At 37.8% G+C, this 23,482-nt stretch overlaps 1 protein-coding gene across 1 annotated transcript in view; it reads right to left on the bottom strand.

The window, feature by feature from the left end:
• The window catches only part of STAM (signal transducing adaptor molecule), a 33,569-nt gene extending 11,419 nt beyond the window's left edge, over nucleotides 1–22,150 (bottom strand). Inside the window, exons 1-7 of the mRNA XM_014059685.2 lie at nucleotides 21,926–22,150; nucleotides 16,586–16,670; nucleotides 7,021–7,096; nucleotides 6,831–6,926; nucleotides 5,235–5,381; nucleotides 2,459–2,549; nucleotides 743–941 (exon numbers count right to left, since the gene is read on the bottom strand). Coding sequence (XP_013915160.1) covers nucleotides 743–941; nucleotides 2,459–2,549; nucleotides 5,235–5,381; nucleotides 6,831–6,926; nucleotides 7,021–7,096; nucleotides 16,586–16,670; nucleotides 21,926–21,965 — 734 coding nt within the window. The 5' untranslated portion in view covers nucleotides 21,966–22,150. The remainder of the gene's footprint in view (nucleotides 1–742; nucleotides 942–2,458; nucleotides 2,550–5,234; nucleotides 5,382–6,830; nucleotides 6,927–7,020; nucleotides 7,097–16,585; nucleotides 16,671–21,925) is intronic.
• Nucleotides 22,151–23,482: the final 1,332 nt, after the last annotated feature.

Genomic DNA, 23,482 nt, shown 5'->3' with positions numbered 1-23,482 from the left:
TGTTCAATAATGCTGCTGCTCCAGAACAGATGCACTACTAGAAGGTACTAACTGAATAAGCCACAGTTACCTGATTTGAATGTAAATTGAAGACTGTGTTTGTATATCATTAACATGTCAAATATGCTAAGATCTATGTGTGAACCAGAGGCCATGGCATAAACATCTTACAAAATCATATTTTTGAAGCTCTGAATGACTAGCCCCATTCAGACACTTGTGTGGAAAGCTCAAAATGTAATAAAAACAGATCACAAATGCAGCTCTGCCCCACCACTTCCCAACTTCAATATATTCAGGCAGGAGGTCTAAAGAGAAAATTGTACTTGCATTCACTTAAATGCAAGGACCATGATCAGCCTTTTGAAAGGCTGATTCAACATTAAATAAACAATTGTATTTACATATAATACTAATGGTTTTCTTTCTTTTCTGGAAGTGGCATTATCTGTATTCAGCCCATTACATTTAAAGACTTTTCATTTCAGTAGATCCTTTCATTAAAAAAAGCACAAAGATTAAAAAAAACAAATTAGTAATACTAGGCTACTAGGCCTAACAGGTAATCAAAATCTAATTCATGTCAATCAAAAGAATATAAAATGTTAAAAAGTACAAAGACTTTAAAACATAGGCCACAGTCCTAGTGAACTGGACAGCATCAAAATGACATGATAACTGAAAATAACAAGTATGTATCAAAGTATTTCAATTTTGCATTTTCAAGAGACACTCCTTTTACCTGTCATCAAGGACAGTGATAAGTTCTCCAGCTTTAAATGTTAATTCATTATCTTCAGCAGCTTCAAAATCATAAATCGCTCGAACATTTCGCCCCTCGTGTTTGTGATTTGTTGATAGAGTTGTAGTTGTAGTGTTTGGATAAAGAGTGGAAAGTGGAGTTTGCTGTTGTCTTTGTTCTTTCAGTGATAATTCAATAGCTGTGAAGTAAAAAGAAAATAAATTCTCATTAAATTTATGCCATTTCAGTTGTGTGATTATTTGCATAATATATCCTTAAAAATAAAAAAGTAGAAATATTCATTTAAATAGCCCAACACAACTTAGACTGAAGATACACGATTATGCCTACTAAAACAGATAAAGTTCATGAACTGATCCTCGTGTCTACATTTAATATTATTGAATAACATATTCCAACTTTTAAAAATTACTAAAGTTTAAGGAGCCTGTTATTTGGTGATAAGGAGATTATGCAGAATAAAAGAAAGGGGAAATGCTTCATAAATTACATATAATTACATATCAGTATAAATGAGATGACTTACCAGATACTAATTTAAAAGATATATTAGATATATAAGTAAGACCTGTTTGTTTAAAACAAAAAAGACTATTTCCTGTGTCATTTCTAAGCAATGGAATGCCCCTTTGTAGAAGTGATAGATCCATTCTGTCATCAAAAACAGTTTTAAAATATATATTTTCTATTTAACTTAACATATTAACTAATGGATTAATAAATTAACAATGGTCAACAGATTTTATTAGCTTTTAATCTTTTTTTGGTGTAGAGTTAATTCTGTTTTTAATTTATGTTGCATGGTATTATTAGCCAGCTTGAATACCTTTTTCCTCTGATGGAAAAGTAAGATATAAATCCAATTCAAGTATTATCCTGTTTATCATATCTCCCTAATCTATTTCTGGTCAGTTTAATCTTTATTATCACATACATAAAGGAGTAGCAGTAGTACTAATAAATTACAATCTGCCTGTAATTAAATGCAGGGCAGAAATTAAGATTTCGGCCCTAGTGTTCATGACTTCTCACATTTGCATTTCTTTCTGGTGCTGTTATTTGGATTGAATTTAACATTAAGTCTTTTTCTAACAATTTCCTTCTTCTTTGCAGGTTATTTGAAATCTTAGTGGAATTTGGCCAGAATGTATTCTACAGAGTCTTGAAAGTAAAATAAGATTTAAACAACCCAGATTAAGGTGTTGTCTTAATCTTACATTACTTTCAAGGCTCTATAAAATACATTCTGAACAATGTTCACTAAGTTTAAAATAACATGTAAGGATTATAGAACCTCTTAATATTTTCTTTTGACTTCCTATTTACAATGCTGCTTTTATAATACTTTTTTTAAGCTAAATACTCTGGTTGCCACTTCTTTGGAAAATAGTTTCTTTCATAATTGGTGCTCAGCAATAATTAGGCTTTAGTCCAAGTACATTTGTTCACACATTACATATATAGGTGTGTCTTTTGGCATAATTGTTTAAGCCAGTCCCCCACCCCAACTTTTTCATTTCACAACAAAAAACAATTGGATATATGTTACATTTTCAAAACTACATTTTTATACAAAGAATATAAATATATAATCTAATATAGCATATTAACTGTACAATCATTGGGTTTTTTTTAGATTTTTAAAACACCAACTGAAAATGTTGAATGCTTATATTGTCTTTAAATTAAACCAACCTTTAGCTAAATCCTCCTCTTCTTTCTTATTTGCTACTGTTCCAGGATCTTTGGCTACTAGAGCTGGGCTTGCTTTTGCTTGTTCTGCAGCCTGATCAAAACATAGAGGAACAACATTTATATAAATTTAAAAGAATCACTGCAATATTTAAAAGAATCATTGCAATATATTCCATCTATTAAATTGGTACCATTATTTTCTTTAACATATTTCAAATTGACTTTGAAAAGTCAAATAGATAAATGGTCTATGAAGGGAGCATACTGTTCTAAAAAACACAATTCTGCAAGTACCCACTCAATAACACCTAAAATATAAGAATATAATCTATATGAACTACGTAACAGTAACTTGTTCATTAATTAAAAAGCTAAATCTTTTTGCAAGTGCCTTTGTCATTATAAAAATAGCACCTAGCGATATGAATACTGTGTTTCCCCGAAAATATGATCTATCCCGAAACTAACGGCTTGCCCCATTTTTTGCATGGGCAAAAATATAAGCCCACCCCCAAAAATAAATCCCTTGGACAACTCTCCCTCCAGCCAGGGAGAACACCGCTCACCGACCTAGCAGTATTCCGAAGGCGCCAAGCCGCAGGAGTGGAGGGGAGGCGCTAACGTTGCTTGCTGCCTTTGGGATACCGCTAGGTTGGGGAGTGGCGTTCTGCCTGGCCGGAGGGGGGAGTTGCCGGGCGGCTGCTCCCTTGCAAGCAGGCTCCCAAAGAGCCGGGCACAGACTCAGGGGCGAAGCAGCCATGAGGTAACCACACTCGCGAGCAGCCGCCGGATAAATCCGCTCTCCAGCCGGGCAGAGCGCCATTCACTGACTTAGGGGGTATCACTAAGGCACCAAGCCACGTGGCGCTCTGCCTGCCCCCGGCTCCTGCAGCTTGGCATATTCGGGATACCCCCTAGGTCAGTGCATGGAGCTCTGCCGGGCTGGAGAGAGGGTTTCGGGAGCACATGTTCTGCCCCCAGCCTCACCAAGCCCTTGCACAGTTCTACCAGGGCACCGCTGCTGCCCGCCGCTGCCATGCTCCAGGCATAACTTCCAAACTCCAAAACTCGGGGCCGAGTCTTCCAGCATCGGCCGCTTTAGAAGTTCTCTCTTTGGTGGCTGCTGGAAGACTCTCTGTCCGGCAGCTGGTCCACCATAGAGAGCACTCCTAGAGCAGCCGATGCTGGAATACTCGGCCCTCTCCTACCTAGGGGGTATCCCAAATGTGCCAAAACGCGGGAGCTGGGGGGCGGGCAGAGCGCCACTTGGCTTGGCACCTTAGTGATACCCCCTAGGTCAGTGAATGGCGCTCTGCCCAGCTGGAGAGGGGATTTGCCAGGCAGCTGCTCGTGAGCGTGGTAACCTCATAACTCTTTCGCCCGAGGCTGTGCCCGGCTCTTCGGGAGCCAGTTTGCAAGGGAGCAGCCACCCAGCAACCCCAAAACAATAAGCTCTCCCTGATAAGCCCAAGGCCATATTTTGTGGGGCAAAAGAAAATAAGACCCTGTCATATTTTCGGGGAAACACGGTATGATACATCATTACCCGGACCTTACCCACTCTCATGGCCTTCAGAAAAGCTGTTAAAACCTGGCTGTTCCGGCAGGCCTGGGGCTGTTGACCTTATTGTAAAGGTCCAGCCCCAATTAGAAATGTATGTGTGTTGGGAATTTTTAAATTATTCTTTTATTTTGCTTTTCTTTTTTTCTTTCTTTGTAAGCCGCCTGGAGTCCTCCGGGATTGGGCGGCCTAGAAATCTAACAAACAAACAAACCAATAAATAAATAAAATCATTATGTTCACTCCACTGATTTCTTTGTTGAGGTCAGGAAAAAAGTAGTTTAGAGTTCCTACAACAGGTCAGGCATGCAATCTTTCAAGGTTAGGGGAGAGTTCATGAGTGCTGTTGATATTTAGGCTTCACTAGATGTGCTTCTTCACCATTCAGGCTACATAACTGACAGCTTCTGACACATCAGTTTTAAAATCAATGATCCTGAATATAGTAACAATGGCAAGTTTTACTGCTTGCAAAAGCCAAAGCAGTGGTAAATTTTGTTAGCGGATTAGAAGATGTCAAGTTAAGTCTTGTCAATTTCTTCTTCAGTGATTGGGAATTCAAATGATTAGCATCTGAACATCAGGCAATTTGTATTATGAACTGGCAGATCTGAAAATCAATGTATTAGAAACCAAGTTGCTTGCCTGAGACAGAAAATCAATTCAGCATGAATTGTTTACTTGAAAAATGTGTATAAATGAGAAAAGATAGGGTGAAGAATAAATAAATGCTGAACAAATATGGACTGAATACCAATTGAGTGAATATGAAAGAGGTTTGTTGAAATGAACCAGTTCTACAGAGAGAATTAAATTTCATTCCTTCCATATAAAGGAAGAGTGAATAGTGCAAGAGGTAGAGGAAGGCCAAGGAAATCATAATTAGATTTTGGTATGAAAAAACATCTGGGTTTTGGACCAGTTGCTCTCTCTCAGCCAAACCCACGTCACAGGGTTAATATGGGGAAAATAGGGGGAAGAAAAAGTATCTTCGAGTTATTTATAAAAAGAATAAAGGTGGAATAAAAATAGAATAAATAAAAATTGATGGAACTAATGAAGGCCAAAAAAAGAGAAAGATGTAGTTTAAAGAACAAAAGGTTATGTATGAAGTAGTATATAGAAATGTACTAGAAGTATAGAAGGAGTAAAAATAAAGGAAGGAAGAAAGATTTGTAAGAATACAAAGGTAATAGTTATTTATTACCACTTTACCTGTGAACCAATAACTGGAAACATGACACCCTGTTCCTTAAGGTTTTTTATCATAGCAGATATTAGACTAAGTTGAGGATCATTCTTGAATTCATCTGTCCATTCTACCATGAGTGCTTTTAACTTTTCACAGACCTTTGGATGACCCTGTGAAAAAGATGAAATATTTTCTATAAGATCATCAAACTCAGCCTTAATTACTTTTTCAGATTGATATCACTGGACAAATGGACTAATTTCTAGTTACATTCAGAGGATACACAACCATTTTTTAAAAAATGTGCTGTGAATCTCATACAAACACAGAAACTTCTTGGCTATTCTTAAAAACAGCCAGTTTTTTTCAGGCTTCCATAGGGGACGCAAAAAAAAAAGAACAGTTCATTTAGGAGTTTCATAAACTTTAACAACTGATTTTTATTATCACAAAATTCTGTTTAAGTACTACATTCAATTAATAAGAGTAGAGACAATATGAACATCTCTTCCTTGAAAGTGTATTCAGATCAATACAGTTATATATATACAGAAACTTCTGATAGCTACAACGAAAACATTGGAGGACTTTTTTTTTTAATTTTAAAAAAAGATTTTATTGGTAAAAAGAAAATACAACATCCATAACTTGTAAAAAACAATACAACTACATTTCAAGATATTCCCATACTATCAAATCATTATAAACATCAAAGGTTAGGTATCTTATTCCTTCCCTCCCTCTTCTCTTCCCTCATTTCTTCTTTTCCATACCCTTTTCTTCCCTCCCCCCTTACTTCCTTCTCCCCTGCCTTCCCTCCTTTCTTTTCTCCTTTCCTTCCCCCTCCTTTCCCTCCCTCGATCCCCCCTCCTTCTCACGTACCTTCCCTCCCTCCCTTCCTCTTTCCCTCCTCCTTTCATTTCTCTTAATCTCCCTCCTTTCCTCCCTCCTTCCTTCCTTCCTTTCAACACTCCTTCTCTCTTTCTTTCCCTCCCTCTTTCCCTCTTTACTACTCTCTCTTCTTCCCTCCCTCCTTCCTCCCCCAGTTTCTTCTCTTTCTTCTCTCCTTTCTTCCCACCTTCTTTCCCTTCTCTTCTTTCTCTTCCTCCTCTTTATCCTTCCCCCCTTCTTCTGCCTTTACTATTCCTCTCCTTTCTCCTCTCCATCCTGATTTCCCTACTGTCCTCCTTCCCTCCCTTCTAACCTTTGTTACATTTGCGTATTTTCCTCTGCTGAGGACAACCTGGTTCTCTTTTCCTTTCCTTGCTTAAAGAGGCAAGGATTATAAATCCTCTCGCCTCATCTAAAATGAAGTTTAATCGCTAATTTCATGCAGGTAATTATAGCGGATTTCCTATCAGCTTTTTTAAGTTTTCCCAACTTTTTTCTATCTTCCCTTCCCAACCTTGGTCTTTATTTATGATAATTTAACAAAAACATATAACCATTTTAAGAATGGTTAACTTTTTTGAATGTGCCTATTTTTTATATTCGTTAAAGACAGCATTCCTTTGATAATCATTTATCCTTATGTATATTATTTATGTTAAAGCATATATATCTTTTATACTATGATTCTTTTAAACTGACAGTGTATAACCAGCTTTAAACTATATTACCTTATTTAGCACATTGCTTACTTCACTTGCAAAATCTCTTGAACAAACTTCCAAATGAAATATTTTACCACAATTTGAGACACATGCTCCAAGAAGCTAAAGAGAAGAGGGAAAAATCAAGATTAAACATTTATAAATTTAAAATAAATTTATTTTAAAGTTTTCTTTAAAAAATACAAAAGCCACATACTGTCAATGCCTGCATAGCAACATGAGGATCCTTGTGGTTCACCCTCTTCATAATAGAACGAAGACAGTCCTTAGGCCTGAAAAAATAAAATAAGTATTTTTAAAATATATTGACCAAGGCTGCTACAGCCTGAAGGAGACAATTCCTAAGATACCCTGAAGCAAAGGCATTGGAGGATTTTATAGATTAAAAATAGCTCTCTGAATTGGACTCAGGAGATAATTGGCAGCCAACATAACAAACAGGGGGAAAAGATGTTATGCTTGCATAATAGTCCTTAACCATCAGCATCCCTGCTGTATTCTGCATCAACTGTGTTATTTTCAAACTAATCACATGTTCAGTCATCTAAATGGATGGCAATTTGTAATTTATTGTTGCCAAAAACATCCCAGCCTAAGTAAAGAACCACTTGGCCCAACTAGTCTTAGCTGATCAAATGACATCCTAGCCGTGGTTCCCACCTGACATTCCAGCAAGAGTCAAAAGTCCTGAATGGACCATCCCCTAGAGGAGAAAAGTGATGTCATCCAAAGCCAACAGACTTGAAGCCAGGTATTTTAGGACAAACACCAATTATCTCTTGCTGGGAGTTTGTTTCTATTCTTCCATCTCTCAACTTTCACTGTAAAATTTGCAAGGTAATCCAGACAAAAAGCACACCCAGAACTACTAATTACAACTTTATTGTAAGGTTACATTAAGAGAATCTTCCCAAGTCTGAAAGTATATCTCCCCTTCCCTTCCCTCACCTCACAATCCAAGAATCTAGGCAGAATCCCTTCTGAGAGATTTTCCATATCCACATTTGTTCTGCTGATTCAGCCGCCATTCCCCTGAACATTGACAGGTTTATGGACCTTTCTCCCATCTCCCAAGGTCATTTTTACATACCATTTGTATGTATGTATGTATGTATGTATGTATGTATGTATGTATGTATGTATGTGTATATATAGATATACATAAACATACACACATACATGCATACATATACATTCACACATACACAAACACATATACATACACACACACATATACATACATATACACACACAATACAATACAATACAATACAATAGCAGAGTTGGAAGGAACCTTGGAGGTTTTCTTTCTAGTCCAAACCCCTGCCTAGGCAGGAAGCCCTACACCATTTCAGACAAATGGCTATCCAACATCTTCTTAAAGACTTCCAGTGTTGGGGCATTCACAAGTTCTGGAGGCAAGCTGTTCCACTGATTAATTGTTCTAACTGTCATGAAATTTCTCCTCAGTTCTAAGTTGCTTCTCTCCTTGATTAGCTTCCACCCACTGTTTCTTGTTCTACCCTCAGATGCTTTGGAGAATAGTTTGACTCCCTCTTCTTTGTGGCAACCTCTGAGATATTGGAACACTGCTGTCTCCCCTAGTCCTTCTTTTCATTAAACTAGACATACCCAGTTCCTGCAACCGTTCCTTATATGTTTTAGCCTCCAGTCCCCTAATCATCTTTGTTGCTCTTCTCTGCACTTTCTAAAGTCTCCACATCTTTTCTACATAGTGGCAACCAAAACTGAATGCAGTATTCCAAGTGTGGCCTTACCAAGGCATTATAAAATAGTATTAACACTTCACGTGATCTTGATTCTATCCCTCTGTTTATTCAGCCGAGAACTGTGTTGGCTTTTTTGGCAGCTGCTGCACACTGTTGGCTCATATTTAAATGGTTGTCCACTAGGATTCCAAGATCCCTCTCACAGTTACTACTACTGAGCAAGGTACCACCTATACTGTACCTGTGCCTTTCATTTTTATTGCCTAAATGTAGAACCTTACTTTTTTCACCATTGAATTTCATTTTGTTAGATAGTGCCCAATGTTCAAGTTTGTCAAGATCCTTCTGTATCTTAAGCCTATCTTCTGGAGTGTTGGTTATTCCTGCCAGCTTGGTGTCATCTGTAAATTTGATGAGTTCCCCATTTATTCCCTCATCCAAATCATTGATGAAGATGTTGAACAGTACTGGGCCTAAAACAGAGCCTTGGGGTACTCCACTGCATACCTACCTCCATATAGATGCAGTTCCATTGAGGACTACACATTGAGTGCGGTTGGTCAGCCAGTTACGAATCCATCTGGTGGTGATGCTGTCTAACACACATTTTTCTACTTTATCTAATAGTAGGTTATGGTCTACTTTATCAAATGCCTTGCTGAAGTCCAAGTAAATTATATCGACGGCATTCCACTGGTCCACTAATTTTGTCACTTTGTCGAAGAATGCAATAAGATTAGTCTTGGATGATTTGTTTTTGACAAACTCATGTTGACTTTTGGCTATTACTTTGTTTACTTCTAGGTATTCGCTAATTCATTGCTCGATTATCTTTTCCAGAATCTTTTACGGTATTGAGGTCAGGCTGATAGGTCTGTAGTTTCCTGGATCTATTTTTTTCCCTTTTTTGAAGATGGGAGCCACATCAGTTCTTTTCCATTCCTCTGGCAGTTCTCCGGTGCTCCAGGATCTGTGAAAGATATAGTTCAGTGGTTCTGAGATCTCATCTGCCAGTTCCTTCAGAACCCTGGGGTGCAATCCATCCGGTCCTGGTGATTTGAACTCGTCTAGGGTAGACAGGTGCTCGCTTATAATTTTCTTCCCTATTTCAACTTGTGTTCCTAATCTAATTTTTGTAGTTCTGTTTTTGGCATGTTGGACTGTTTTTTCCCTTTGTGTAAAGACAGATGCAAAAAAATGAGTTAAATAGTTCTGCTTTCTCCCTGTTGCGTGTCACTTTCTTGCCATTTTCTCCCAGCAATGGACCAATTGTTTCCTTAATCTTTTTCTTGTTTTTAATATGTTGGAAGAAGCTTTTTTTTGTTATTTTTTACTTTTGTGGCAAGCCTTTCTTTATTGTGAGTCTTAGCTTTCCTCACTTCATCTTTACAGGCTCGGGCTATTTGCTGATATTCTGCCTTAGTTATGTCCCGCTCTTTCCACTTTTTATATTTATCCTTTTTGTCTTTCAATTTGTCAGAGTTTTCTTTATGCAGCCATGCTGGTTTCTTTTGGGAGCTGTTATTTTTCTTCTTCATTGGTATTGTGTTAGACTGGGCTTTTATAATCTCATTTTTCAAAATTTCCCAAGCTTCTTGAGTTGTTTTCCCCTTGAGGATTCTCATCCATGGAATCCTTCCCAAGCTCTCTCTAAGTTTATTGAAATTAGCTCTCTTAAAGCGCAATATTCTAGTTTGAGGCCACACTTGGAACACTGCATTCAGTTTTGGTCACCACGATGTAGAAAAGATGTGGAGACTCTAGAAAGAGTGCAGAGAAGAGCAACAAAGATGATTAGGGGACTGGAGACTAAAACATATGAAGAACGGTTGCAGGAACTGGTTATGTCTAGTTTAATAGAAAGAAGGACTAGGGGAGACATGATAGCAATGTTCCAATATCTCAGGGATTGCCACAAAAAAGAGGGAGTCAAACTATTTTCCAAGGCACCTGAGGGTAGAAGAAGCAATGTGTGGAAACTAATCAAGGAGAGAAACTACTTAGAACTGAGGAAAAATTTCCTGACAGGACAATTAATCAGTGGAACAGCTTGCCTTGTGAATGCCCCTACACTGGAAGTCTTTAAGAAGATGTTGGATAGCCATGTCTGAAACAGTATAGGTTTCCTGCCTAGGCAGGGGGTTGGACTAGAAGACCTCCAAGGTCCCTTCCAACTCTGCTATTGTATTGTATTGACTTTGTTCTACTACTTGTGTTTGCATAATGTTGAATTCCAGTATTGCATGATCGCTTGCCCCAAAGATTCCTGTAGCTTCAATATCTTCTATCATTTCCTCTCTGTTAGTGAGAATTAAGTCCAATATATTCAAGCAGTGGTGGGTTGCAGGCGGTATGCCCCGGTACAGGCGTACCGAATCCTACCCGGAGCACCAGGTACCGTTCTGGTATAGTGCTCCAGAGGCCCACCCGCCTGCCCGAGCTCCTTATCTGTGCTTTAAGCCTTGGGCTCTTCCGCACACATGCATGACACCTGCGGAACACTCCGCCGAGCAGCTGGAGTGTTGCGGAGGCTTGCGGAAGCGTCAAAGGCAAGTATTGGCACTGCACACATCTATGTGGGTGACGCCAGGGCAATGCGCGCATCTATGTGGGTGATGCCAGGGCCGTTCCAACCACACCGGTTGGAACAGAATCCAGAACCCACCACCGCATTCAAGATAGTTCTCATCATTGTTGTGCTCTATTTCTGTAGAGATGTAGTTATTTCTTATATATAGTGCAACTCCACCTCCTCTTTTATTTGGTCTATTTCTTTTAAATAATTTAAATCCTTCTAGCTACATGTTCCAATTGTGGGTTTCACCCAACCAAGTTTCTGTAATGGTAACAATATCATACCTCATTTACTTGAACTTCTAATTCACCCTGTTTATTCCTCATACTCTGTGTATTGGTGCATAGACATTTGAGTCAATTTTGATTGACCCTGTGTACTGTCTACATAACCTGTGTTATGCCTGACTGCCCCTATTTTCTTGCCACTTGAAGGATTCGTGCACATGATATGGCACTCACTATTAAATGCTTGGTTTTGCTTGACAGCAGGAGTAATAATCTTACCCGCACAAACATCTATGTTACATGCACTAATAACCCTATGAGTTTTAGATTCTGGGGACAGAAATGTTCTGTATCAATTAATTCTCTGTCCCCACTGTTCAGTTTAAATGTTTATCCAGAAAATCTGTGAATTTAATGCCAACTCAGTCCCTTTCTTGGATGAGTGCAATCTCTTTTGTAGTTTTTCATTGGACCAGCTGCAGGCATCACGACTAATAAAAGCAAAGCCTTCCCTTTTACACCACTCCTTTAGCCACACATTAAACTCTGCTACACGCTGGCCCTTCCATTTTTGTTCCTTATATACTGGTGTAACCTCTGAGAAGATAATCCTACAACCTATACTACTAAGTTCATACCCCAAGGTCTGGAAATCATTCTGCACAGAAAGTACATCTTTTTGGGACAAAAAGAAAGTACATCATTTGTGCCAAGATGTATAATAGCATCAAAATCATAGTCCTTACTTGCATTTTTGACTAGCTTAAGAATATGCCTCTTGTCTCTGCTGGCAGTAGCACCTGGCAGACACCTGACCTCTTTCAAAACCTCCATATCCTTTCCTAAATTTACATCCCTTACGATTGAATCACCATCCAGAAGGTGACTTCTCTTTTTGGATTCTTTGCTCTTCTTGTGCGACTGATGTGTGATACCTGATTCATACTTTTGCCTTTCCAAAGTAAATTCTTCGTTTTGGACCACAATCCCCTGCTTAATTGAGTCATTATTATCACAACTACCTTGACCTGTCACTTTAGTGTCCCCATTAAGATCAGCAAGGGCGCTATATCTGTTATGCTGGGACACAGCAAAAGCTTTGTGTTTATGGTTCACAGCTCTCACCCTGCCAGATCCCACAGTTGTCCAGACTGCTCTTTTCTTGTGGGATCTTTGCAGTAGAGGGGGCTGGTAGCGTGGCATGTCCACAGAGTGCAATAGCCAAATTCAGCACCTAATTTCAGCTTGGAGAACCATATTAGAGATTCAAGATAAGTAATGTGTCTATGTAGTCTATAATTTGTTTACAAAGGGGACAGTATCCAAATTTGAAAAGAGTACTGCGAAAGACAGGTGCAAAACAACTCTTACATTGAACTAAGCCGATCATTTTGAAATAAAATAAAATCAAAGCCTCAAGCGCACTAACCCAGAATGTATTATTGCTATTTTTTGGTTTATAGATATATGATTCGCGTGTAGCTATATATATAATATTGAATATCTACTACTTCAGGTTATGCTGCAGATGTTGTTGAAGTGCTAATCCTATATCTATAACTCTCTCTCTCTCTCTCTCTCTCTCTATCATCGGATTACCATCAATGCAGAGTTAATACCTCACCCTAAAACAGCATATGACATCTTTCAAATGTCTTATGGATGCTGATTTGTAGTGAGGAGAAACAGAGTCCTGTTGCAACACAACAGGAACACCCAGTAATAGAACTGCTTCTTTTCTGCCACTGTTGACTGCAATTGCCATTATTAAGGTAGAAGTGAATCACTGCAGAAAAGTTCCTCCAACTCCCAACTCCCAGAGGTGGTCCAATACGATAGCAGTGCTGTCGATATCAAAGGCTGCTGAGAGATGTCTGGATGAATGGGGTTATTATTCCCACCATCTAAAGCCCAATGCAACCCATCTACCAGAAAGCAATGTTGTTTTGGTTCCGAATCCAGATTTGAAGGAATCCAAATAATCTGCTTCACCTGAAATACAAACGAATCCCAAGTAACATCTCAAAATTCTGTTCAAGAGGTATTTAACTTGAATGAATATGAGAAAATCTATTGGGGGGGGAGCACTAACAGATATATCATAATGAATAGTGAAAGAGCCTTGGAAAAAAGGCCTGGAATGATCAGCAATTGCTTTGCATACTATAGGATAAGACTGGATATGCTTTCTCAGCAGTGGAAGAAAGACCGCAAAAGTCAGTGGATACAGCAGGTTTGTGGAATGCAAGATGTCAGGGCAACTGGGGCTTTGCACTATTGTATTATGGTGGCTAATTGTAATCTGAGGCTTGAGGCAGCAGATCTCAGATACAGTGGCAACAATAAGGATGAATTAAGAGGCCTGGAGCAGAGGAAGCTGCTGAAGGTCTTGGGCTTCCTCTTTAGTCCCAGCCACTTTGCTGCCAAGTGTTTCTGTGCAAGGCAGCCAAAAGGGCAGGAAGGTGGGGTGGGAGATAGGAAGGCGGGAGAATTGAAGCACCATTGCAGCTGTAAGGGCAAGTGCCTGGATTTTGATCACATGATCTTAAGGATGCTGCAACAGTCATAACTTTGGGCATGGGTTATACGTTGATTTTTTCAGCAGCCTTGTAACATCAAACAGTCATAAGCCAAGTACTCCCTGTACAGACTTCTACTCTGTATATTCATGGTAGTCTGATGGAATATACAGCTAAAAGGGAGAGGGGTTGTCTGCCATAAAACTGCAGCTTTCCAAAAAGAAACAACACATTCCAGAGAAGGGGCAAGGTAAGAGACTGTTCCATCCTGAACAAAATGGGGGAGGAGGAAAAGATTCAGGGTACCACATCCTGGAATGTCCCAGGTATATTAGGTTAGACAATTATTAACTTTAGATTCTGTCTGTTAAGCATAAGCAAATAAAGAACTGAGATTATGTTAACATGTAGTATCATTTTGGTATAGATGCTGAAACCTAGTTTGTGAGTTCTCGTTCTTTAAGCATGAAAGTTGGCTGGAGGAGTTTGGACCAATAACTCTGTCTCAGCCTTACCCACTTCACAGGACTGTTGTTGTGGAGAAAATAGGAGACAGAAATATTAGCTATGTTCATATACATATAAACACACACAGGTATAATCAAAATGTAATAATGATATAAAAATGCAGTATTTTTCATCGTATCAATATTTAGGGGAACTATAGTTTAATTATACTGCATATAAATTATCTTTATTTGGTGGTCTCTATGTTTGTAAATTGCTGCATCATTCTGACACTCCTAATTATAAAACGTAAGCCAAATAATATGATCATTTCACACTCTATGGAATGGCAATCTTGTCATATTCCAGGCAGTAGTCTCCATTATACTTTCTACAAAAGTAATTAGAAGAAAAAACAATTTGAGTAAAAATTATGTTCCATTTTATATGAAAAAATGAAGGAAGGCATTTAATAAAATGAATATTTATCATTACAACCGTATATTTTAAGATGGTATTAGAGAATAAGGCATATAATACAATATGTTAGTTCAGATTTATATTGTTATTTGTTGACAATCATTTCATTCTGCTTTTCTACTACTTAATTGAAACTTATTTATTTAAGTAAACAAATAATTCAATTGCACTTAATTTAAAAATCTTATTTGAAAAGCTGAATTTTAATTTTGCTTAATTTAATTTTGCTTGACTCGGTAAGTCTGAATGTATCGAAAGTGCATAGCAACATTGAATCATAACAACATTGAATCACACTGATCTAACACAAAAGAATCTTTAAGCAGAAGTAATAAACAGCATTTCAACAAATGCCTCAGTATTACAGCCTAGTAATAGTAACTACAATGTTACAGAAAAGCATTGTAAATAATCCATCAAGCAGTCATAAAAGATAAATGTACCAAGATATATAAATCAAATTATATGGCAACCTTGGTTTTTAAAGTGTTGGTTTACTTAGTACAAGACTTAGAAAGTTATATTTATATAAATGAAATTCTTCCAGAAAGTTCATTTTTTTTCATCTAGAACTATTTGTTCATAATTTTCATTCATTCATTCATTCATTCATTCATTCATTCATTCATTCATTCATTCATTGTTCATAATTTTAAAATGCTTTCCATATTCTTCTGGCCCTTTAACCTATTTTAAAAACAACACACGTTAAAAGCTATTGTATTCCTTTTTTGTATTTAATATTTCACTAACTATGGCTATCATACTGGAACAAATACCGTATGTACATTTCAATAATTTAAAAGTTTATAATAGGTCATAGAAATCAAGAAGATATAATTTCAGGCTAAATTAAAATAATTGCAACAATAATTCTATTATTATAAAGATTGATAGCCTGCAGTGAGAAAATAAAATTCAAGTAGTAACTTCAGATCTGAGTCTTTACCCTGCTAAATGAAACTTTTAAATTTCTAAGCCTTAAATATGACACTTCATATTATAGAGTGCTTCTAAAAGTTTCCTTACTCATATTTTTTTTCAAATAGTTAACTTCTTGTTTCAAACAAATTCAAGAACAAGGAAATTAACATGGTGTTACATTTTTGACACAAACTAAAACATACAATTCATTAAGGCAAACTAAATGAATGATATTGGTTTATGTTTGTGTCCAAAGTGTTTGTTCATGAAATTAATCAAAATAAAAAACCGAGGTAAATATAGTGCTACTAGATAAGCAATATTTAATAATTACAATAAAAGTTTTTAAGCCTACATTATACAGGACAATGAAGTAAAAGAACAAATTATAACACTTATATACCAAACAATTCTATTAAAATAAACTGTTTATTTTTAATCTGATTTGCAAAATGTTATTAAGAAGATTGGGTACTTTTATAAAAACAGAATTAAAAGTAATTTTATTTTATTTGATACAATTTTATACATCAGGTAAAAATATTTTAGCAGCACACCAGAAAAAACAATACCAAACTGTACCTTGATTATGATAATTAGATGGCAACTCTTAGAATTCAACTCTTAAGAGATCAGTCAGTACTTTGGAATATTATATTATTAGCACACACAATTATGCTAAATGCATCTTAAATTTACTATCATTCTACAAAAAAAGCTAAAGCCATAAATAATTTTCAAGCCTGGGCATTACCACATATAATTTTATGTTTACCCTAAGGGGTGTCTTACACATTTTAGATGTCTAGGCTCTTCATTTCAAATATTGCCAAATTAATTCAAACAAGATAGTACTTACCCAGTCCGTGATTGTCCAACTTTATCACAGATATCTAAGATGAGTCCCCAGTCTTCAGCAGTATTCATTTCACTGGTTGCTTTCTCTTAACAAACAGAGAAGTGAAGTGTGAATAAAAAATTAGTATCAAAATTTGTGCTGAATTATGTACCATAAGTTTTAAGTGGATATAAAACATTATATTGTTAAAAGATGATAAAGTTTTCTTTTAAGCAAGCATACCAATTTTTTACTATTTTAAGATATATTTGTAATGTGAACATATTTAATAGCAGAATTTCATTACTGAAAACATTAACACATTGCTTCATCAAGTTAACACATTTATGCTACAGCTATTACTGTATATCTTACAAGCCAGTAATAATTTGTTTCTCAGTGCATGCTCTATATTTGCTTTTAAACATAATTTAGAACTATTCATAATTTATGATTTCTATACTTAAACTAGGAATAACAAAAAAAGTGGGTCAGTTAAAGTCTTTAGCTCACAGAAATAATGGAAAATATGTGGCAATAGTTATGAGTGCTCTGTAGTTCTTGCCACTGCTATCTTTGCCATCTGTTGTAATCATGCTTAATTATACGGTCTAAATCCAAAGCTTACATGTCATGCTGAACTTGCCAATCACCCCCATAATACAACACACCTTTCCCCCCCCAAACCTCCAGCAGCACTCCATAAGCCTCCATAAGGCTATGCATGCAATTTTTTGATGAAAAATGGGCTGTTTTTCACTCGTTTTTACCCCACCCACCCCCACTTCTCCAGGAGAACTCTACAAGGGCCACCCCCGAGGCTATTCATGCCTCTCTTTTTTTTAAAAAAAAGAGCCAATTTTTGTGAAAAACGGGCCGATTTTGGGAGGTTGGCAGAGTGCAAAAACTTTTTTTTTCCTTTCAGAAGACTCTTTGGTTAGAGTGATTGATGAGAATTAGATTGATCAAGTGCTGTGCCAGCAGAAACAAGTCTTAGGTGCTGCAGATTGTCACTGATTTCCTTGTCCAGCACATGGATAAATACACCTGGAAACATCTACCTACCTACCTACCTACCCTCTCTCTCTCTCCTTACCTACCTACTTACTGTATTTCTGTCTCTCTCTCTCTATCTACCTACCTACTCTCCCTCTATCTACTGTATTTCTCTCTCTCTCTACCTACCTATCTACCTACTCTCTCTCTCCCTACCTATCTACTGTATTTCTCTCTTTCTATTTCTCTCTCTCTCCCTCTCCCTACCTACCTACTGTATTTCTATCTCTCTCTATTTCTCTCTCTATCCCTTTATCTACCTACCTAACTACTTTCCCTCTCTCTCTACCTACTGTATTTCTCTTTCTTTCTCTCCCTCTCTATCCCCTCTATCTACCTACCTACTTTGTTTTTTAAATTTGCCTCTTCAAAACCTTGGTGCGTCTTATACTCCGAAAATACGGTAAGTAAAGATGCTTTCTATCAAAGATAGAAAGATCAGCAACTTTATTTTTTGTTCCATATTTGACTTAGAATCTCAAAAATGAATCTTATTCAGCATTTACTCTGATAGTGCTGCAACTAATAAAGTGATATCATTAGTATCAGCAATTCATATATGTCCTACATTAAAACTTAAAAAGGGTGTTGGTCCTTACCTCTTCTCCTAGGGTGGAGGCAGCATCCAGACTGGGTTAACTTTCATCCACTCATACCAAGGACTGGGTCTGATAACGTTGTTTAACCACACTCCTGCTAGGTAGATCCAGCTTTAGACAAAAACTCCAGACCCAATGCATCATCCCTCTAAATTGGAATATTAATTTTGTCCGGACATCAAGATAGCACGCACACACACACTATGATTTCCGGGAGGGGCTGGATGCTGCCTCCACCCTAGGAGAAGAAGCATCTCAGGTAAGGACCAACGCCCTTTCTCCCTAGTGGTGGAGGCAGCATCCAGACTGGGATGTACCAAAACTGCAGCTGTCCCAGGGAGGGTCTAAGACTGTTCCATTGAGGTTTCAGTCCTAACTACTGACTGTAGCACCCTGCGACCAAATGCCACATCTGTTGCTGCAAACGAGTTCATTTTGTAATTTTTAATAAAGGCCGATGGAGAGGCCCAAGTAGCCGCCCTGCATATTTCCTGTAAGGAGGCCTGAGCCCCCCCAGGGCGCTCCCAGCAGGGAGCCAAATAGTCTTCTCACTGAGAAGATAGTTGTTTAGAGAGGGAAGCTGAAGCTGACAGCCAGTGCGCTGTTTCAAACTGCAGGAAGCCATTTATTGCCTTTTGAGTCGCTCTAGCCCTAGCGACAGCCTACGCACCCTGACTGGGTTTAGAGGTTCAGACCCTTCCAAAATCAATGTCCCACGAGGGGCTTTGATATTGGGGTCACTTTCTGGCACTCCCTGTTATTTAGTCACAAACGCCTTAATTTCAATCCACATCCAACGCTCTTTTAAGACTAGAGAAAGCGATGACACAACGCAGGGGCATGGTTAAACAATATTATCAGATCCAGTTCTTGCGATGAGTGGATGAAGGTTAACCCAGTCTGATGCTGCCTCCATCACTAGGGAGAATTTAGAACTTATCTGCACCAGGAAATTGCACGTGCAAAATGTAATTCAAATTACTGGTATATATTGAGAAAATTTTCACAATAATGGATCAAACACATTATATTAACTAAGATTTTATTTGTAAAATAGATTTGTTATCGTCACTTTGATGTAGTGATTAAAGGTATCAGGGTGAAAACCAGGAGACTGTGAGTTTTAATCTTGTCTTAGGCACAAACAATTCGATTGTCTTGAGCCAATTTTTTTTTTATGTGTACCTTACTTCAGCACTCCCAACCTTTCTGGCACCAAGGACCAATTTCAGAAGAAAAACTATCTTCCACAGATTGGGGGAGAGGGGGGGATTGCACGCCACCTCGATCCTGCACATGCACAGAGGATACTTTGCTGGTTTGTCCGGCCCATGTGTGACCCAAAACCAAAAAGAGGTCATGGTCTGGTTTATGGGCTGGTGGTTGGGGCTTTTATTTGATTTCATAAAAGATGGGAAAGTTGATGGAAAAATTGAAAGATGTGGAAATTCCGGTAGAAAAGCAGTATGTGGTTTGTTATTAGGAATAGTTTATTGAATTAAGTTCATATATAGCTGTGTGTTTCTGCACATTATGTTATATGAAAATAAGAACTGGTTATGCCAGAAGAAACATAAAAGTTGTATGAGGTGGGAATGAGTGACTTGAGAAATATGTGTGGTAGATACAATTTAAAAAAATGAATGGATACTGAATAAATGTGAATAAACCACAAACTGAATGACCAATAAGAAAGACCTAAGTGATCTATTCACATTGACAGAATGAATGAGGATTGAATAGTGAACGATATATTCAGGAAAAGTGAAAGGCTTGGGAGGAAGGGGGAAAAACAGAAAAAACTCATGGTTGGATGGAATTAATTAGCTTCTCAAGGTGAGATGTTTAAAGAACAAAATATAGTTTATGAAGCACTATATAGATGTAAGTATATAGATATGGTAATTATCTTTTGCAGAAATAGAGATGTCAAGAGATCTAATAAAAAGTATAGATTTAGCTATATCTCCTTCTCTTTTTCTTATTCTATGCCTTAATTTCAAATCTTGAAATTTCAAATATTTAAAGCTCATTATAGGAGGAAGGTATAGGGGGGTGATTTGAAAAGTCTACAAACAAAAGCCTATTCCTAAATTCTGTTGGAAAATCCTGATAGAAAAATAAAATGTAGATAGAAAACTATGATCTATCAACAAATTGCTTCCCTAACAGCTTGATAAAACAAGGCAGGGCTTGTCAAAACATTCATTGTGTCACTCCGAGAAGTCATCCTTGAATTTCTCAGTGAAGACTTTAATACAAATGAAGCATTTTCTATTCATATATTGTTTCAGTTTACTGCATATTAACTAATGCAGCCTTGTGACAAACATGTCACAAGTTCATATGAATCACTGATGACTGTGTGTAACTAATGAAGTTATAAACCAAATTAACTTCATTTCATATTTGTTAAATACCCTTCATGTTTTATTGGCAACAAATTACAGTAGTCTGCATTTTCATTTTTCTACCTATCATATAACTTTACATTTCAAGATTCTTAATATTAAGCTTTATATGGAAAATAATTTTCAAAATCAATCTTTTGAGATATTTTGCCAATGTTGACCAAGGATATGTTGACCCAAAAGACTACTCTGTCTTAACCTCTGGATTCTCAGTTCACCTCTTTCTCTTGGAAAAAGAAGAGTTATTTAATAATTAATTACAAAAAAGCAAATCAATTCTGCAGTATAACAATACAGTTGCACTGTATAAATTCTTACAACAAAAGCACTAATAAAATATGAAATAATAAATATCCTTTTGTTTTAATATGAAATGATTTAATGTTAGTATAGGAGTGCTCCTCATAAATTTCAGGTTAAAATCTACTTCCAATCAGAGATGAAAGTCTTCCTAATGCAACAGCTATTTCATTATTATAAGGCTTTCCTCATATTTGTTTACAAAAGAAAACACCAGTAAGCCAATAAAACGGAAAACCATTAATATTGTATAAAACTCAAGCATGATGCTGAGGTTGCATCAGCTTTAAATGTTCCTGAAAATGTAGTTAAAAGGCTCAAGGGAATAACTAAAATAATATTATTTTAAAATTGTCCAAAGTACATATCCATTTAATGTTTCTAAACAGAAGACCACACAGATCAAAATCAGATGTGGTATATGCCACTAAAATTAATTACTGGGGCTATTATTTTGGGGAGAATGGTTTATTTTGCAAACGTGATTAATTTTGGATCATCCTCAACTTGCGAGGGGTGGGATTACAGCAAGACCCCAAACAACGTTATCCACATTAAGCGGGTTCACGTTATAAACGGTTTAAGGTAGAAAATAAAAGATAAAAGGGAACTTTCTCGATGTTCCTTCACGTTTTTAGCTTTCCCCACTCCCGAGACCCCCGAAGCAGGGAAGAAGGGGGCTGAAGTTCATGATTCTGAAGGGCACCGCGTCAGGGAAAGGTTGGATGTAAAGACCGCTGGCCTAATTCAGGGGGACTCAACCCCGCTTTGCTCCAGTCCCGGGGGCAAAATCCAAGGCAGGGCATTCTTCCGAGGAAGAGGAGAAGAAGCGGGGGGGGGGGGGCAGAAGGATGAAGCAAAGTCTCACAAAGACCCGGATGACGACATCGTAAGGACCGAAGGGCGGCGGGGGGAGGGAAGAGTCCAGGAAGAAAAGCGCTCTGGACAGGGCCCAGGCTGCCGTGACGACAGGTGGCCCTCCTTCACCCACTCACCCACATCCTGATCGAAGGGGTTGCTGGTGAAGAGAGGCATCTTTCCCGGGTGGGCGAGCGGCTCAGCAAGGCGAGTAACGCCCGCTTCCCCCGCGATCTCGTGGAGTAGGATAGAAGACGACTGGACTCGACCGAAGGCACCGGCCACCCGAAGCGGACCAAGCTCCTCCCCGAACCCGCTCCACGCTCTCCTCCCGGAGCTCCCCCCCTTTCTTTCGCCCCTTGGCGTTCCTGACGCCGCCTCCGTGGGAACCGGCCACGCAGTGCGTGTCGGGAGAGAGAAAGAGGTGTCTTCCGCATTGCCTGAAGTCCGGGGTTCCAGGGCCGAGAGGCTGAGGGGAGGGTGGGGGAAGTTTTACGCTATTGAGCAGGTTCCTCCAAATTTCAAAATGAGTTGCATTGAGTGAATAGGAACACGCGGGTGAAGTAAAACATGTAATAATTTCAGGCTCGGTCAGGGCAAGAGCCGGTGGGCCTTCCAGTGAGGACCCCCCGGGCACAAAACCATAGAGATGGAAGGCCCATTTGGGCAGTAGAGTCCAGGTTTTTGTTTTTAAAGCGTCAGCTGTAGATGAAGCTGAGAATGGAATACCTGGTAGACCTAGGGACGAATTGTTCGAATACATAAAAAATTGAATCAAATCTTTTTACTGTGTGTTAAGAGGGCCTTACTACCTGCTATACTCAGGGAGGGGGGGGAAGTAGTTTATAAAGGCCATTATTATAAAGTAAATTAGACGGAATACTGTACTATAATAGATTTCAATTATGAGAAGACAAATTCCAATTGCCTATTTAGAGAAATTTTGAATGAAATCAAAACCTTTTTTTCAGCCATTAGCTCAGAGAGCACTACAGTAACAATATATGAACCTGTAATTACTAATACATTAGTAATTAGTATTTAATAATAAATTAATAATTACTAATAATTCTAAAATTAATAATATACAATAGCAGTAACAACAGTTAATTTTTTAGAATTTTTATCCTGCCTTTCATATATGAACTCAGGGCAATAAGCAAACAGCTCCATCCTCCTCTCTTTCCTACAATAGTAATCTTGACAGCTGGACTGAAAAAATGACTGGTTTGGTCACACAATAAGCTTCTGCAGCTGACTGTAGACTTAAAATTTGATACTCATTTATGGCAATTCAGTTCTGCCATATCTCATTAGCCTTACAAATTCAACAATGGAACAATTATTCACCAAATAAAAAGAGAAATGGTGGGCTCTCCCTCAATGGCCATGGAAAGACTTTGATTGTTCAACAAAGACTACACAATCTTCTGTCTGGGATGCTTTACTCTGGATTCTTGCATGAAATACAGGAATGTTTATTTATTTACTAATCAAATTTAATAGCTTCCCGTCTCAGATAAAATAGCTCGTAATAGGTACAACAACTGAAGCAAACAACAAATATAAAAATAATGTATATAAAATCCATATTGAAAGATAAATATTATATAAGAACAAATATACAAACCCTAGGCAAAGAAGATAAAAATGGCCACCTAAGCAATAGTGCAATCTAGGCATATCTCTGGAGC

Source organism: Thamnophis sirtalis, unplaced genomic scaffold (genome assembly GCF_051295495.1).
Source record: "Thamnophis sirtalis isolate CommonGarterSnake01/CBP01778 unplaced genomic scaffold, rThaSir2_p1.2 scaffold_4, whole genome shotgun sequence".
NCBI lineage: Eukaryota > Metazoa > Chordata > Lepidosauria > Squamata > Natricidae > Thamnophis > Thamnophis sirtalis.
Note: the sequence above shows the minus strand (reverse complement) of the source record. Positions and strands in the feature narration are given on the sequence as shown.